General features: G+C 48.4%; 1 protein-coding gene across 1 annotated transcript in view; it reads right to left on the reverse strand.

Annotated features, from left to right (window-relative positions):
* Positions 1 to 330: 330 nt before the first annotated feature.
* The window catches only part of LOC150018996 (cell adhesion molecule DSCAML1-like), a 144,115-nt gene continuing 125,974 nt past the window's right edge, over positions 331 to 18,471 (reverse strand). The window contains exon 4 of the mRNA XM_090267349.1: positions 331 to 455. Within this exon, the coding sequence (XP_090123475.1) occupies positions 331 to 455 (125 nt within the window). The remainder of the gene's footprint in view (positions 456 to 18,471) is intronic.

Consider the following 18,471-nt stretch of genomic DNA (forward strand, 5'->3'; position numbering starts at 1 on the left):
GGAGCCAAGCCATGCAGGCAGCCTGCAGACCCTGGGAAAGGCCAGGATGACGTTCTGCCTCCCTGCAGCCTCCAGAAGGGACACCCAGCCCTTGGCTATGGCTCGGTAGGTCTGCATGGGGCTGGGCAGGACTTCTGCATCACTGGGAGGTCGTGGACTTGTGTTCTCTGAAGCCGCTGAGTTCATGGTGATCTGGGACAGCGGCCACCGGAAACTCACACAGCAGCCCTTGCCGTGCCCCCGGCAATCAATCCCACAGGTTATTTTCGGATGAGGAAGACGTGGAAGGGTTTGCTCCTCGCTGCGTCGTGGTGGGAACCGACTGGTCTGCTAGTGTGCTGGGAGCACAGCCCCCAGCCTCATGCCGTCCGTGCTGTTCCCGCCGCTCCGGGAGGCCGAGTGGTTGCGGCAGAGACTGTACGGCCCTCGAAGCTGGAAGTACTTCCTTTGTGGCCCTTTACACAGGGAGGCGCCAGCCCCTGCGTTATCGCGCAAGGAAATCAATGGGTAAGTAAAAGGCCAACGAACAACGCTTCAGTTCCATGCAACGGTGACCTAAAATACCACTCTTATTTTGCTACCGGCTACTTCTCTTACTGCCAGATGACTGAGAGGGAAACTCTTCAGGGCCCAAAGGGTTGCTGTTGGTTTTGGTCACTTCTTTAAGCCATAGCTGGGGAACAGGACAACTGACTTTTGACTAATCTGACTGGTCAGCTCATCTCTGGTTTTCCAATGACATCGCTTCTTGTTCAGAGGTGCACTCTCGTCTGGGCGGGAGGAGTGTTTGAAGGCAGGTCACTGAGGGTTCAAATCCCAGCTCCGTCCTTTCCAAGCTGTGCAACCCTGAAAAGGTTGCTCCGCCTCTCTGAGCCTCAGTTGCCTCACCGTTCAGTGGGGATATTAATTGTACTTTTATTACTTGCTGATTACTAAGTGTACCTATTCAGCAAAACCTCGAGAAATGGGTGTTATTAGGATCACGGTTATAAGCCCGACCTGATGTCTGGCCTCTCCACGGGGCTTAAAGTGGAAATTCTGCCCTTTTAAAAATGCGGTGGGCAAAAGTACGTTTACAGCTGTTCGTATGGAAAATAATACAATAACAAACAAGAATACAATACTAATACTGTAAACTTGCCTTTGGCTACCAACATAATCTTTCTGGGGGGTTTAGTGCGGTCTCAGAAGGGTGCCGAGCGCACGGTAGGCAGTCAAGGCTGCCGTCTGATGAACGCCTTTAGCAAACGGAGGGAGCGTTTGCAGGTTTGTTTGCACTTTTGGCGCCGGCCTCATCTCAGGAGCAAGGATGTTTTACTCCCGCTCAGACCTGCTCCCACAGCAGACTGTGCCTTGTGAGGGTGTGGGCACCGGCTCTCAGCCTGGGAAGGACGTGCTCTGCCTCTGTCCCCGAGAGACATGAGCTCCTGCAGGGGACAAGGGCCTCTTCAGGTCTCTACCCTGGGTCCTCTCTGGCCTCCCTCTGGCCCCCGCTGGAGCATGGAGGTGCTTTAGATGCAGTGCAGAGGCCTAAGGGGCGGGCCCCTGCGGCAGGAGGTCCCTGCTCTCTGGGTGGGTGGGACGTGACCATCACAGGCCTGGGTTTTATTCCAGGGGTGATAAGGCTGCTTTGGCTCAGTGGATTGAGCGTCGGCCTGCGAGCTAAGTGTCGCTGGTTCGATCTTCCAGTCAGGGCACATCAGAGAAGGAAAACTCTGACTCCAGAAAACCTCCGCTGCCTTGCGGCATACCTCTTCAGGGGAAAGGCTAAGGGAGTAAACCCCAACAGAAAATCCGGAGCCGGAGTCCCTAAGGCGGTTTGATGTTGTAGTCAACACCGGCAACTCCTGCGACGCACCTGAAGCCAAGCTGTATTGACTCCGTCTTTCCCTTGGATCCTTCAGCTGCGAAGAGAGGGGGGGTCTGCTGCATGGGCAACAGCAGACCCTCCATATCACCCTGCCCAGGCTTTGTAGCTTCAGCTTCACTGGAGAGGACACTCCAGCGTCATCGCAAGATGTCGATTCAACACGGGAGGAGACAGATACCGTGTCACTCCCGAGTCGGACTGCACAACCATTCTCGGCGGTGCAGATAGACTCTTAAGAAGCTACACCATCGTCTCTCGAGACGGACGGCTGCCGACAACTACGTACATTAGCAGATAGTTAACCGAGTGTGCTGGAGCAGCTAATACCAGTTCAGAGAGCCAACTGTACCTTCTTCCCAACTTCACATTCAGTGACATCACATTGGTAGCTCACAACTGGCCATGGTAGGAGTATTTATGCCATGAAAATCAATCTGCAAACACTACAAATTGGGGCCTCCACTCTCTCTGAGAGCTGGTTGTTAACTGTTTGCCAGAACACCACTGGTATTAACCATTCCAAAAATATTTGCAGTTAAGTGGTCTCCTAGAGAAGAAAGCACGTAAGAGCCAAAGAAATGAATCAAAAAAGGTCAAATTTCAGCTATGACTCTCATAGTAAGATGAGTTTCACTTTAGCAGAGCAGCCACCGCTTAGCATTTTGTGGCTATTCAGGTTCCTCAAAGTTATCCTGTCTAATCCTCTTGTGTTAGAAAGCAAAACAAGACCCAGAGGGGCAATGTGCCTTGCCCAATGTCAGGTAGCTTGCCAATGACACAGGTGGGTTGCAATTCACAGCTCCCTTTCCTAGCATGTTTTATACTGTATCATAACTCCATGCCTCCTCTTGAGCCTGCTCAGCTGGAGATGGAGAGGTCACCTGAGGCAGAGCCCAAGTGACTTCAGCACAGGCACAGAGATGGGAATGACGGTGCACTGAGCACTCCCTGTCCCTTTGCCCTCCCCTCCACTTCCCAGGAAAGGGCTGGATGTCTAGTAGGTGCTTAGTAAACACTTGAATGGACTCAGGCGAATGAGCCAGGTGGTCAGTGTCAAGATAATCTGGGAAGGGTCCACGCCCCGCTTGCATGAGGTATGGACAGCTCACTCAGCTCTCAAGTCCCTTGACAATCAAAGTTTATGGGCCAGGCCACAGGGACAGCAAGCAGCTCAGGGGGGGCCACCATTTGCTCTGGCCTTCTCAGGAGGGGGTTTCTCAGGGTCAGAGGGCAGCTGAAGGCTCCATACTTAGGTATGAGCCACAAGGAAGAGGGACAGTGGGAGCAAGCAAACTGGCACCACACCAGGCTTTTAGGTTACTTGAGCATGAGCATGGTGCTGATGACTGAGAGAGAGGCAGAGTGTAGGTAAAATCAAAGCGTGAAGGGGGGAAGAGAGGGGGAGAGGGGGAGGGAGAGAAAGAGAAAGGGAAAGGGGCAAAGGGAGAGAAGGGGGAGAGAGAGAAGGAGAGAGGGAGAGACAGAAGGGGGAAGAGCGGGAGAGGGGATGAGGGAGAGAGGGTGAGAGTGAGGGACAGAGGGATAAAGGGAGACGGGGAGAGAGGCAGAGGGAGGAGACGTGGGGGTAGGAATGGGAGCAGAGAGAAAAAGGAATGGAAAAAGGGCAGTGAGATGAGAGAAGAATCATTGGTCAGTAGAAAGCAAAGATCAAGTGGAAGGGCTGGAGTGAGAAAGACTGAGGGAATCCAGGAGAACAGAAGATGGGAAGCAAGGGAGCCTTTTGATACTCAAGGAGCCTTTTATGATCAGGACTCTACTCAGACCTTTTCCTGTCCCCCATGGTAGCACGGGGTCCCTGTGGCCTGCCCACTGGGGCTCCCATCCAGTAGTACATGCACAAACTCATGGAGGTGCACTAACGCACGTGCTGCGGCCAGGAGCTGCCCTGCGTGGAGGCTCTGCCCAGCCCACACCACAAGTGACCAGCCAGGGCCCCAGCCCCAACCCCCTTCACCTCTTCGCCACCCCCAGCACCATCGGTGCCCATCTCCACAAACTCACACTCCTGCCAGGGGGAGCTGCAGTGACCTGGAAAGCAGGAAGACTGGTTTTGCTGCCCAGCTGTTTGTCCCTGGGGTCAATTACTTCCACTCCGGAAATCCAGGGGAAGGCTGGGAGCGGGGGTGTGAGGGGTGCTCCTGGGCCTCCTGCAGGGGCAGGCTGAAGGGTGAGACAGCAGCTGTTTCCTGAGCACCAAAGCCCTTTGTGAAGACAACCAAAAGGAAAGCAGGCCTTGCTTATACACAGTTCACCTGCCTCAAATTACTCAGGGGCTGAGTCCAATTCTTTGCGTGTCAGAAGAAATCAGTATGAGCAGAGAAGAGAAGGAAGGACTCTGGAAAGTGGGAACCTTGGGCTCTAGAGAGGGAAGGGGTGAGGCTCTGGGGTCAGGCAGACAATGGGTTTCTCTGCAAGATGGGGACACTTGGTGGTACCTCGTTCCATGCTGTGTGGAGTGAGAAATAATACAGCTAGAGGCCTGATGCAGACTCCCTCCTGGTAGCTGCTCAATAAGTGTCTCGACTTCCTCTCTATTCCTTCCAGGTTTGGGCAACCCAGGTGTCCCAGACTCCCAGGTGGCCTCCTCCAGGGACAGGGGGTGAAATCTCTGCAAAACCAAATGCTTGGTAGCCCGGGGAAGGTGAGTGTCTGTCCCTGAGAGCCAGGCCAAGGCGGGGAAAGGGAAGTTCAGAGGCTCAGCCTTAATGAGTGTGGATGGAGAACAACACGTGACAACAGTGAGCTCCGAGGCATTAGCCTGGCTGCCACCGGGGCTCCCGGGGTCTGCACAGCCCTCTGTCCCATCTCTGCAGATCTGAAACACAGCCTCCGAGGCACTGCCTCCTGAGAAGCCTTTTTAGATGGTGGTTCCTCATCAGAGCCCCTTGTTTGGTTCATGCTATCCTCCCTGTGGTTGGCAGGGCATCCTGGAAGGGGTGCTGACTTGGGATTGGTGCCTGGCCATGCCACTAATTGGGCAACTTAATAAATCCTTGTTGGGCATCAGTTTCCTTATTTGTGAAATGAGGGACTGAACTAACTATGAATACATCAGTGGTCCCTGGATATGGCTCCTCACTGGCCCCATCTGGGAACTTTCAGGAAGCATAGATTCCCAGGCCCTTTTGAGTCTGCTCCTCCAGGGTGGGACCCAGGAATCTGTTTTCAAACACCCCCAGGTGATTCTGAGCCACTGCCATGTTTGGGAGTCCTTGGGCTGGAGAACCTGTGAATACTACTTGGCCTAGTATGGGTGGCTGTGACAGGACCTGTGTCTTTTTTGCAGGCTCACAGGGCTTAGTTGTGGAATTCAGAATATGCATAATAAGTGCTAGTGAATGAATGAATGAGTGTATGAACTGGAGAGAAGCAGCTGTAGTTCTTGAAGAACCTACCTCCTCTGCTTCTGTAGGTAGGACTATTGAGTAAAAACCCCAGAACACACTCAGCTCTGACAGTCTGAACACATTTGAAGGAAGGGCATGATGCTGAGCCATGAATCAGAGGCTGTTTTCAGAGCCAGTCTGAATATCCTGTTGAAAGTGTATGTGTGTGTATGGTGGGGCTTGGGATTCCAGGTGGGTGGCTTGCTAGGATGAGCAAGATTTTCAGGAATGGCTAAGGGATGTTCAGGACTCAGCAGCTAATTGTCCAGCTTCTCACTGTGACCATGATCTGGGGCTCAAGCCCAAGGGCAACATGCAGTTCCAGAATCTGAGTGCATTCTCAGAACAGCCCAGATGGGCTCCAGGAAAGTCCAAGCAGTGAGAGAGAAAGCAAGAATGTTTCTGCTGGGTAGGCAGAGGGTAGAGGACCCTTGACCATTGGGCATATAAAAATGGCCTGGTTTGTGGGCCATTTCCCACAAGTATAGGGCATAGACCAAGGCCACATTCTGACCAAAGCCTCCGTCCAGAGTGCCTTGCTCTTACAATCTGTCAGAGCTGCTGGCTCTGTTCACAGCTGCTGGACAAGTGTCCCATTGCCCTGGCTTCAGCCCAGGCAAGGACAAGGAAGAGAAATGGATAATGAGACCATAGAGGCCACCCTGGTGGGAGCTGCAGCAGTGGCACTTCTGTCCCATGGACCCTGTCCTCCCCACTTCAGTGCTCACCGACACTCAGCTATCTGAGCCCTGAGCTGCATCTCTGGCAAAGAAAAAAATTATTAGATCCATAAAAACTTGTTACCCTTTGGTGAGCGGATTAAAAACTGTAGTGCACACATACAATGGAATATTATTACTTGGCCATAGAAAAGAAGGAACTCTTACCCTTTGTGACAGCATGGGTAGGCCTACAGGGTAGTGTGCTAAGTGAAACAAGTCAGTCAGAGAAAGACTAATACCATATGATCTCACTTACATGTGGAATCTAAAGCAAAACAAGTGAACAAACAAAATGGAAACAGACTAATGCAGAGAACAGACTAATGATTGCCAAATAGGAGGGGTGGTTGGGGCATTGGGTGAAAACAGTAACGGGATTAAGAAATACAAATTAGTAGTTGCAAAATAATCACAGGAATGTAAAGTATAGCATAGGAAATATAGTCAGTAATAAAGTAATAACTATGTATGGTGCCAGGTGGGTACTGGAAATATCGAGGATTACTTTGTAAAGTGCGATTGTCTAACCACTATGTTGTACACCTGAAACAAATACAAACTAATATTGAATGTCAACTATAATTGAAAACAGTAAACAAAATTGTTGTCCTTCAGAGTTTCAAAGTATTTTCATAATGTTATCTGGTTTTGTAGCCACACACGCAGCCCAGAGAGACCAGGGTGTCACTGCCCACACCACAGGCATTGTGGAGCCATCATCTGTGATTCAGGAATCCGAGTTCCGCGGCTCGCCCAGGCACACCTCTCTCTGGCTTCAGAGCCAGTGCTTCCTCTAAGCCAGCAAGGCCTTTGGCCAGGGCGCCTCCTTGTAGCACCTTCCTCACCAGAGTTCTCAGACTGCAGGCTGAAAGCAAAGCCTTGGCCCATGTGTGTGGATCCAGCAGCCTTGGGAGGCCTCCAGCAGGGAAGGTCCCTACTCGACACCGCTACTTGGCCTCTGCAGTGTCTCCTTTTTGGAGACATAGCCTTGGTGAAATTAGTCCCTGTTCTAGTCCCCAGGTCTTCCTCTCAGTTACTGGAGGTCACCTGAGCCATGGCAAGGTGACCAGGCTGCCATGAGGTTGCCACCCCAATGCCTGAGAAGGCAGCTGTGCACCAGAAGAACCAGGAGATAAAGCAGGTGACACTTGCTCGCTCCTCCCAAGTTTCTGTCCCACTGTTGCCGTGTCCTCTGCAGCCTGCCTCTCACCATCTGTGACTGAGGGGTGGCTGAAGAAGCCTATAATATTCCCCTCTGGCTCCTATATGCTTCCCTTTCAAGGTGACATGCTCACACTCATGGCATCCATACTGAGCTCTTGTCTCACCCAGGGTGATGGGGAGACAGTGATCCATGGGAGTCTCAACCCTACACACTCAGTTTCAAAATGCCACAGGACCCTTGTTTGTCCCCTTGGGAGCATCTGGATTAGCAGACGAAGGACAGAGACTAGTGAAAAAAATGCCAAGTCATGTTTACAACCATATGTGCTGGGCAGGGCTGGGGGAGGCCGGTTGCTTTCTCGTCACCCTCCTCTGGGCCCCCACTGAAGTTAACGACTGGCCCGCATGGTCTTCTCACAGGCCCGGAGCGCTTGGGGTCAGATCCTCCCTCCATGATGCCCTGCCTTTTTCTCAGTGCAACATGGTTTTTATTTCTCTCTCCAGGATAGCCTATTCCTAGGTTCTTCAGCGTTTAACATATACTTTGCTTAACTTTGGGGAACTATGACCCTGGCATCCAAATGGTGATGAGAGAAGATGTGAATGAAATTAGTACACGCCATTCCCACCCCGACCTCTGCACTACCCGCGACAGCCAGCAAGCTCCCTGTCATTCTTGAGACGTTTGAGTTACCTGAACTACAGCAGGGCTTTTCCCTCTCACTCAGGCACCCAGGGTCCCAGCCAGGCCTGTCTGGGAAGGAAGTGGTTGGCATGCACATAGAACCTGTGATCCCAAAGTCACCATCAGCCGCACATAAATCTACAGTCGCCTTCCTTGTGATTTTTCTCTCCAAGCCACTAAGTGGATCCAATGTCCTGGCTTCAACACTTCAGATGGTCTACAGTGGAGGCCAGTACTGATCTTTGGTCAAGCCTGATACCAGGATGACCCCTGGAAGGCTAGACACTGAGCTCTCCAGAGGGACTTCTAACCCCTCTCTTCCCAGCTCACTCTCCTGCCATTTAAACTAAACTGGCCTGGTCTCATTCATCCCTACCTCCTCAGAGAGCCCCTTGCTTGCTCAGAAGCTAGGCCAGGGCTTAACACAGTATCAATGTTGCTGATGATGTGGAGAACCTGGAACCCTCACACACTGCCCATGGGAACGTAAAATGGCGCAGAGGCCTTGACAAACAGCCTGGTGGTTCCTCAAGTGGTTAAACATGGACGTGGACATGGACAACAGGGTGGAGATTGACTGTGGGCGTGGCAGGGGAGAGCGACGAGGGAAAGATTGGGACAGCTGTAATAGAACAACAATAAAATTAAAATAAAAGAAAAAGAATTACCATATGACCTAGCAATTCTACTTCTAGGCATATACCCAAGAGAAGTAAAAACGTATGTCCGCATAAAAACTTGTACATGAATGTTTATAGCAGCATTACTCATAATAGCCAAAATGTGGAAACAACCCAAATATTCATTAATTGATAAATGGGCAAGTAAAATGTGGCATGCCATATAAAGGAATATTATTCAGCAATAAAAAGGAATGAAGTACTGATCCATGCTGCAACACGGATGAGCACTGAAAACATTATGCTAAGTGAAAGGACACGAAAGACTACATACTATGGAATTCCATTTATATGAAATGTCCAAAATAGACAAACCTATAGAGACAAAAAGCAGACTGATGGTTGCCTAAGGCTTAGGGGAGACTGGGGAGTAATTGGGGGTGCTATGTAAAGGGCAGGGCTTCTCTCTTGAGGTGATGAAAATGTTCTAAAATTGCAGTGATAGTTGCACCTATTGGTGAATGGACTAAAAACCTCTGCATTGTACACTTTAAATGGGTGAAGTGTGTAGTATATGAATTATATCTCAATCAACCTGTTATAAAAAATAAAAGAGAGAAACATTGAACTGGCATTGGGAGATGCAGGTGACATCTGGATACACCTCCAGTTGCTCTGTGTCATTGGACAAGGCACTTCCTTCTCTGAACCTGCGGCCCAAGCACGAGACAGGGGAGACCATTGCCTGCCTTTGAGGAGCGTTGGGAGGAACCGGGGAATGGAAGGATGTTGGCAAGTAGAACAGGAGCAGAGGCATTCCAATGGGCAAGATTTACTGTTGAGATGTCACTGCTCCAGGAAGCTGCAGCCTTCTTCAGTCATGGGCTCTGAGTCTCGCAAAATGTTAAGTTGCAGGGAACCTTGTAGATCCATCAGGAACATAGCTAGGATGGTCCTGTTCTTGACCAGGACCCCCCTCCCCCAAATATTTCTCTGTGGCACAGAGGGCACGGAGACGACACAGAAACAGCTACAAGAGAAGGCAAAGCTTTACTCAGGTGCCGTGGTGAGGCCACCTGGAATGGCATTTCTCCTCACCTCTACTTGAGGTTGTAAAATATGGGATCAGATGCAACAACCTCCTCAAAACAGAAAACCTTTCTCCTATGTTTGCCTCCCAACCCCATTGCCAGGTGTCCAGGTACTGTAGCAGCTGCCAGCACATTTCCCTTTCCAAACTCTGAGTGAACAGCCCAAGGTTGAGCCATTGCCACGAGCCTTGCAGCCACTCCTGGGTAAGGCTCCAGCACACACTCAGGCCTGCAGCCCCAGCTGCCATCTTCATACCTTGATACTGGGATCCATGTGCAGGGGGACCCACACATGCAGGCAACAGTCAAGGCCTCTGTGTCATGGGATCTGGGTATGCCCAAGTTCAGGATGCGAGTAGGTATAGGCAGAAGAGGGCTAGCTATTTCAAGGTTTTGAATTCTGGAGGCAGCAGGATATAATGATAATAATCATACTACAGATAAAAACAGCAACAATAATAAATAGCTTCCCTTTTATTATGGGCATAGACTTTACAGGTATTATGGTTCAATACTTAAAACGACATTATGAGGTACATATTATCATCTTATTTTATAGATGAGGAAAGTGAGGCTCAGAGAAGTATATTGCCCAAGGTCACACAACTAGTAAACGGCAGAGGTAGGATTTTTAACTGGGTCTATCTAAAGCAAAGTTGGTGGAAAAATCTAACCCATACTCTAGCCCCTTCAGGCCTTCTGCCAGGGGCCAGAGAGCCCATGGGCACCTAAGCATCCTGAAAACCGTTGCTCTGTAGAGGGCAATCTTACCAACTGCCCTAGTCCCTGTGGGACACTGGGGGAAAGGATGCATGTTTTGAAGGGCTTAGGCTGAAAGGCAAACCTGGGTACAGGAGGAGCCTGGCCTTAGCACTACCCCTCAGTTCCCTGTGTCACAGCTTCTGAGACCACCATGCCTTGCCCCACCCCATGAGAAGCAGCCCCTGGTCAGTGCTCTGGTGCAGAGCTGGCAGTGTGCAGCATGACTGTGACACGGGAAATGGTCCACCTACTGTCTCAAAAAGTGGAACAAGGGGTTGACGGCTCACGTTCATCAGAACTGGGATTCAAGGTCTAGAGTAAGGCGGAATCAGATCCCAATGCTAGCTTCACCACTTAATAGTATTGTTGTCTTTGACAAGGAACTTAGCTCTAGGAGCCTCAGTTTCATAATCTGTAAAATGGAAATACGTCTACACCACTGAGATATTCTGAGGATGAGAGTAATAGTAAATACTGATATGACATTTACTATGTATTAAGGACAACTGTTCTAAATGTCTAAATATCTCTATGTCTGTCTATCTATCTATCTACCTATCTATATTTATCCTTCTCAACTACCCAGTAGGATAGACATTACTATTATTCCCCTTTTATAGATGAAATAATTAAGGCTCAGAGGGGTTAAGAAATGTGCCCCAGGACATAAAATCAAGTTGGTGGGAATTCTGGGATCTCAACCATATGTAGTCTGACTCTAGAGTCTGTGGTCATAATCACCATACTACACAGACTCTGAAGAACACAGACGTAAAGTCTAGCAATGGTGCTCAGACTATGTCCAGCACAGTGCCACATGGTGGTAGGTACACATACATGGTCCTCAAATGTCTCTGGGCCGCCCTGAGGATCTGGAAACTTTCTAGGAGATGCCAGTGTGATACCATCTGGTAGCTATTGACTAATTATATGGAGAACCATAAATGTACCCATTGCTCTTAGAGAAGAAAAATAAAGACGAGCTGAGTTGTTGTATCACATAAGGGTACTTCACAGCAGCTAGAAACAAGTGGGTCTATGTGGGCTGCAAGACGCACAGTGACAGAAGCACCACATGTCACACCAGCCTTGCAGGCAATGCCCGTGCCCTGCCTGTCCATCGACATCGACAGCCCAAGTCAAGCACTTTCCTTCCAGACGCTCAAAAGCCCGTGGGATTTCCAAAGGGGAACTTGCTCCCCAGGACCTCAGGCCCACATACAACTCAGTGGGATCCTGAAAGAAGAAACAGAAAAGTGAACCAATCCGAGAAAGCCCTGAGAAGTTGTATAGACTCTCTCAGAACATAAGGGCATTGAAGTAAGAAAAGGGAAACAGAAACTCATAACTACTAGGGTCAGAGGTGGATTAAGGTCAGTTGAGGCCCCAGGGGCAGAAGAAAATATTAGACCTCTTAAAAAAAAGAGAGAGAGACAGGGAAAATAAAAATACATGTTAACCATATTTTTAAATAAATAAAAAATATTATGTACTATTAAGGTTTTATTTCCAATAAAGTTGGAATATATGTATAATATTCATAATAGCATAATAATAATCACAAACTTTTGATGTCTTTTCATTTTTCTAGCTGCCAATGAAAAAATATATATAAAATTTAAGTCTGAATTATTAAAATATTAGAGAAGAAATGTTTCATTATAGTGCAATAAATTAATGATTAATTAAAATTCAAAAATTATTCATAAACTACAAAAATCCAGGCGCTCATGTAACGACAGGAATTAATTTATCTTAATATAATTTCAACAATAGGAATTAATTTTATTTTAATATAATTTCAACTTACCTGAATATTTATTTATATGCACAGAAAACTATTTTTAAAACGGTAAATGAAACAAGTACATATCCATAAACTAATTTACATCCCTGCGTATTTGCGTATATTGTAAGTGTGCACTGCTGGAGAATCTTTGTAAGTACAGAGTAGCAAATATGATTCTATTGCTCCGATGAGCGGTAGCACAGCCACGTGGGGCCTATGCAGCATAGTAATGAAATAATGAAAATAAGCAAATATAAACATACTATCAAGTTTTATTGCTGATTGTAATCTTGTGTGTAATTAAAATTGCACATATGAAACTAAACTTGGTGTCATTAAAAAAAAGTGTAAAGTTGGGGTTTTGCAGGGCCCTTCAGAAGTCGGGGCCCAGGGCACACGCCCGGTGCACCCGCTGTTAAATCCGCCTCTGGCTAGGGTCACCTTTCCTGGCCAGTAGATGGATGTGACCTGCTTTAAAATTCAGTACCAGAGGAAAGAGTGTCTCTCCTGCCAGAGTCCTTTTGTCAGACACCCATATAACAATCGTATTTCCATTTTTGCTTTTGCTGTCAAAAAAAGCTCCAAGTTGAATTTAATGTTCAGTGTCATAACCATCTAAACCTAAATCCCTGGCAAAACTATCTCCTCTACATCCCATCCTTTTATCTATAGGGATCTCCTTTTCCAACTTCATTTGTAACCTCAACAAACCCAACTCCTTTTGGAAAGCTGGTAGGACGCACGTTATAAATGGCAGCTGGTCCTGACTTGTGTGGCTCAGTGGGTTGGGCATCGTCCCACAAACCAGAAGGTTGCTGGTTCGATTCCTGGTCAGCCTGGTGCCTGGATGAGGGCATGTGGGAGGCAACCAGTCGATGTTCTATTCTTACATCTTTCTCCCTCCTGTCCCCTCTCTCTAAGAATAAATAAATAAAATCTTAAATAAAAAAAAAAAGGGCACCTGGATTACAGAGGGAGATATTAGCATTAAGAAAGGGGTAAATTAGTGACCTTTTAAGGCCCTCTTTTAACCCTGAGATTCTGGAATTGTGATCAATAACTAGTCTGCCATGCTCTTCTTCTGCAAAAATAAGCCTTCTGGGAAAGGTGTTCTGCTCCTGGACTGTCAAGGAGTGAGTGATTTTAGGATGTGCGCTGGTGCCACACAAGAAGCCCAGGGCTGCCCTTTGCCAGCAGCACCATCCAGTGCTGGGCCTGGAGCTGGGCTGCTCACAGAATGCCAGCTGGCACGGAGGCCGATGAGCCCACGACGTGAGAACAATGGCCTTTCCACAATGCAACTGCCTGCTAACTGGCAACAAAGGTGTAACAGGACTGTGGATCTGGGAGGCTACCTTTACAACAAGCACAGAATGGAATGCAAACCTCTCTTAGGACCCAAATTGAAGCATAAACAGGAGTCACCGTGGTGCCCCGTCTGTAGCCCTAAGGTCTTTGGAGCTTCTGCTACATGTTCATCTTAGGCACAGTGTCAGATGGTCTTAGCTTGAGTGGTTTGGCAGTACACACCCAGGTGATGGGGTGCCACCTCTATCTTATGTTTTGATGGTCAAAGACATTTTCCTGGTCCACCTTTTCAGGGCAATGAAATTCAACTTCCTCATTTTACAGGTTGCCAAACTGAAGCCCAGAAAGATTATGACTTGCCCAAAGTCACATTGCCAGTTTACTGGGAGAGCAAGAACCGAAACCTGTCTCTTCAGAATGAGATCTGAGATTGGCTGAGGTCTTACAGTGAACACTGGCAGAGTGTTATCTTTTCGAAGAGCATATTCTTTCTGGCTGGGCTCATGAAAAGCTAACACCCCACCCAAGAGTGCGTCTACAGCAATGACCTGAACCAACAAAGGGTTAAAATCTCATAAGAGTGACAAAAGCTGGAGTTGGCCCCTAGACAATTCATTCAGGCAGAAGAAGAGGCAAGTAATAGGCCAAGATGAGGATAAACACATTTCAAGTGTGGAAGACTCTCCTTAGGCAAACTGGTTTGCTTAGCTGCAAATTAACCCCATGAAACAACCTGCACTTTCCCCCCAGCATCCCAGTGTCCAGACACTTCTTACTTGTGTTGTTTGAGCAAAAATTAGCTAACTGGGCATTCCTGGGCCATCTGGTGAAGATCAGACCTTTTGCTTCTCTAGCCAGTCCTACGTGCAGACTGGGGGCAGTTCTGACTTAGAGACACACTACCCTAGAATTAAGAGTGCAAATAAGTGCCTTCTCCCTCACTGCCCCACGGTTCCTTTCTGACTCCCAGGCAGCCTACTCACGGAATAGGTCCCCTGCCCCTCCTAGTCTGGGGACGCACAGCTGCTCTTTCAGAGTTCCTGGAGGGGTAAGCAGTTGGGAGTTAAGGTAGAATTTGAAAGACTGTTTCTCTCTCTGCCTAAATGATGTTCCCTGGCATCAGAGGTAAATGTAACAGGAGAGGTTCCCTGACAGTGACCACTGCACCCAGCACTTAGATGTTATTATGGTGCTTTCTAGTTTATGGGGCATTTTCACGTGTATCTAATATAAGCCTTACCACAGAATATAAAGCCAATAATGATATTCTCATTTAGCAACAAGAAAAAAACCAAGGCCACAGAGGTTAGGGGCCTTGATCAAGGCCACCTAGGTGATAAAGAAGTTGAGACCAGAAATCTGGTTTCCTGCCTCTTTAGTGGAATGAGAGTGTCTTCCAAAACACCTTGGCTGATCTAGCCCCTGGCCAAGACATTTGCACTGTTAACCACAGGCCCCTCTGAGGTCCAAAGGCACCAGTCTGTGGACCTTGCTAGCTTCCCTAGGCACTGCCTGGGGAGGCAGCGAGGGCTTGACTCCGTGGGGTGGTTCAGGACTGATCTGGCCACAGCACCTCAGCTCCTGAGCTCCCTGAAGTGCCCAGCACCTCGTCTGCTGCCCCACACCCTGTCCTTATCACACCCAGAACCACTTCTCTCTTTTCCTTTCATCCTTCCCTGTTTCTTACTCTCTCCCCTCTATTTCTCCTTCTTGACGCAGGCTACAGAAATGGCTTAACTACCGAAGTAGGCTCTCTGAGTCCCCTTCCAGGACACCAGTCCCACAGAAAAAAGCCATAAGACAGGAACAGAAGACTGAAACTACCAAGAGCCTGGCCCTCCCCAATTCCTCTGCTTTGAAAGGAGCCGGTATCCTGATCTAATGTTAAAGCACTGAGAAGAGCCTGCCTGAACTGAGGGCCCAGGTCTGCCAGAGTCCATGTGTCCTCAGGCAAATGATCCTCCCCTCCAGGCCTGTTTCCTCATCTGGCAGGATGGCTCCGGTAATCTCTGAGTTCCTTCCCTGCTCATTGAGTCTCTATGAGGACTCATTTGATAAGCTGCAGCAGCAAAGCCTTAGTATAGGTTCCATCCTCTGAAATAATTTTGCCATAAAAGGGAGGCAGTAGCAGGTACTAATAGATTCATGGAAACTCTGGAGAGTCCAAAAAGGAACTTAATTAAAATGTAAATGTTGTAAACATTCAAACTTGCTCCATCCCTGGGGCCCAGCTGGCAAGAGAGATCAGGGCACCATTCACCATTATTAGCATTACACAGGTGCCTGTACATGTTGGCCGTGTGGGATTCTGTTAGGGCACCTCATGCCCATGGAACACTTGCATGAGAGGAGATAGATGTATTCTAGTGAACTGTATCTAGAAGCAGTTTTGTGGCTTAATTTTGAGAAAGACCCCTTGCCCCCAAATATCTTCCTATCCCATTACATTACACATTTATAATACATATTATACATATATTTTTAATACAAAATTCTTTCATTAAGAGTCCCTTTGAGTTAGGGATTGTGCTTTTGTTCTAGGCAAACCGTGCTGAAGAGGTGATATGTTACATTATCAATTGCTTCCTAGCTGTGCTATCTTGGGCATCAGTCCTCCCAATCTGCCAGGGAAGAGGGGTGCTGTGGGGGCCCAGCCCCTGGACTCTCCTCCTTGGGACCCAGAATCCTAGAGTTGTACTCCACCTTGTCAGGGATGATGATTTCAGGACTTGACCCAAATGGCAGGAGGAAATCCCAGGGCTGGGAACCAGAGAGGAGAGCGGCACCTCAGAGGGCCACAAGCCCTGGCCGCATAATCACGGAGCAGCCACAGAGGTGGACCTGGCAATGGAAGGCCTTCCCCTGGGCTTCCGTCACAAGGGAGGAGGAAAGTGAGAAGACAGCAGGTGCACACCAACAGAGAATACTGTTGCTGCCTGGGTTTTGCATTCATTCTACTTACCACAACTTTTGGTGGTTGTCTAATTACGGCTCATTACAAACATCAAGTTATATTCTGCAAGGTCGTAACTAGAGGGGAGGGATACAATTATTATAATGAAGCCTCCCCAGCCCCAGACTCTCTCCCTTCCAATCAGTACCAAATGCCACTGCTCAAATCATTTTCCTCGCCTGCCACCTGGTCTTCCTACATCTTTCCTACATCCCCTCCTCAAGGCCAAGGTCACAGAAGATGATCAGGGCATGGTCCCCACAGTGGCTTTTCTTCATCAATGGGTAGTTTTCTCCCTTTTTCCCTTCCCTGGTAATGAGTATCTTTATCCTGGCACTGCTTTGGTGGAGGGCAAGAGCTAGGGATGTCAGATGGTAACTAATGGAGTCACGGAGACTAGGCCTATGAAGAAGAGTGGCAGGAGTCAAACCAGAGAGTTAGTGCCTTCCAATATGGCTAGGGTTGCGACCCACCTGCTGGCTGAAGCCAGGCAGATGGTTCCTTGAAGGCCAGATACTGCTACATGAGCTCTGAGCAAGTGAGACTCAGCACTGGGAGCAGGGAAGGCTTGGAGTGGTCTGTATACACTTGTTTCTTGCCTTTTTCAGAAGTCCTTTTATCCCCAAAACCTGTTATAGTGGGAACCAGCCTCCCTCCTCTAAAGGCCGCTTTCCAAGGCAAAGGCTGGTCTGTGTCCAGAAAAGGGGAAGAGAGTGTCTCTCAGTCCCCCTTCTGCTGGTCAACATATTTCTAGGAGTAAGGTGGACACTCTTTAAGGAGGACAGTCACAAACTTAAGTACACCAAAAAGGGAAAGCAGAAAGATGAGATCTGGACAAACCCTTCCTTCCATGGAAGTGGTAGCTACCCATTTGGAAAAGAGACTTTAAGGGAACATAACAGCCAGCTTCAAACTCTGAAGGGCTGTCACGTATAAGACGGGAGACTTGGCCCATGTGCCTGGATGCTGAAGTGGGACCTACAAGCCAGCCACCCATGGACTTTGTGAGGTGTCACAGAGCAGAGAGTTCATGGATGACCAATCATCAAGGAAGCCATAAAAGAGGCTCTCTCTGCCTGCCAGATAAGCTTTGAGGTCCCCTCCACCCTAAAACTCTCTGTATCTGTGACTCCAGGCACCAGCCCCTGGCACACACCTTGCTCACAGCAGAAGCTCAATCAATGTTTTTAGATCATCAAGTGGATAATATTAAATTACACAGGGAAATCAGCTTTCAAGTAGGTAGTAGAGACCTTCTCTAGGAAACCTCTTTCCAACCATAGGTAAAAATTGTAGCTCCTAACAGGGGTTATCAAAATTCGCGTAACTAGGAGTCACCCAGAGTGCTTATTTAAAGTACAGATTCTTGCGCCACACCCAAAATTCAGATTCAGTAGGTTTGGAATGGGGACAAGAAATCTGCATTTTAATTTCAGCTCCAGATGATTCCTATGCTTGGGCTTGCCAGATCACACTGTAAAAATTGTGGACCTACAAATAAAAAGCCAAGGGTTCATCTGGTTCCCTGACGTCAGGCCCATCAGTGGTACCATTGCCTTTGACTTTCCATATGCACTTGCCTAGAGATGGAAGAGGCCTCTGTCTCATCTGGTTAAACCCAAGGAAACTCTGAGGCCCAGAGTAGCTGGAAAAATGAGGCATCTTTCATCATAAGATCCATTCCTGAACAATACTTTTGATAACACTAAAAAGCTGGTTTCCCATGCCCTTGTCACCTCACAGACTCGGTCCTGAGAGTTTGCTCAGCTTCTTGGTGCACCTGATCTTGTCGCTTACCTTCCCAATAATTTGCTCCCACTGTCCTACAGGGGTTTAGACTGTGGCTTGCACCTCTACCATGATCTGGGCTCTGCCTCTGGTTCCACTGCTTTTGGCTATCCAGCTTGGCTGCCAGGACCCTATACCTTGGAGCTGTCCCCCATCAGTGCCTTTGCCTTTTTGTTCAAATTGCACAAGCAGGACCTGGCCAGCCTTTCCTGGGAGCTCGCTCCATGGCTGGACTGAGAGAAAAAGGGGCTAGACTCATCCCAACCCTCCTTTTCCAGGGAGTTCTTCCTGTCCATGGTGTTTCCACTCCTC

This window comes from Furipterus horrens, unplaced genomic scaffold (genome assembly GCF_987537825.1).
Source record: "Furipterus horrens unplaced genomic scaffold, mFurHor1.1.pri manual_scaffold_2, whole genome shotgun sequence".
In the NCBI taxonomy this organism is placed as follows: domain Eukaryota; kingdom Metazoa; phylum Chordata; class Mammalia; order Chiroptera; family Furipteridae; genus Furipterus; species Furipterus horrens.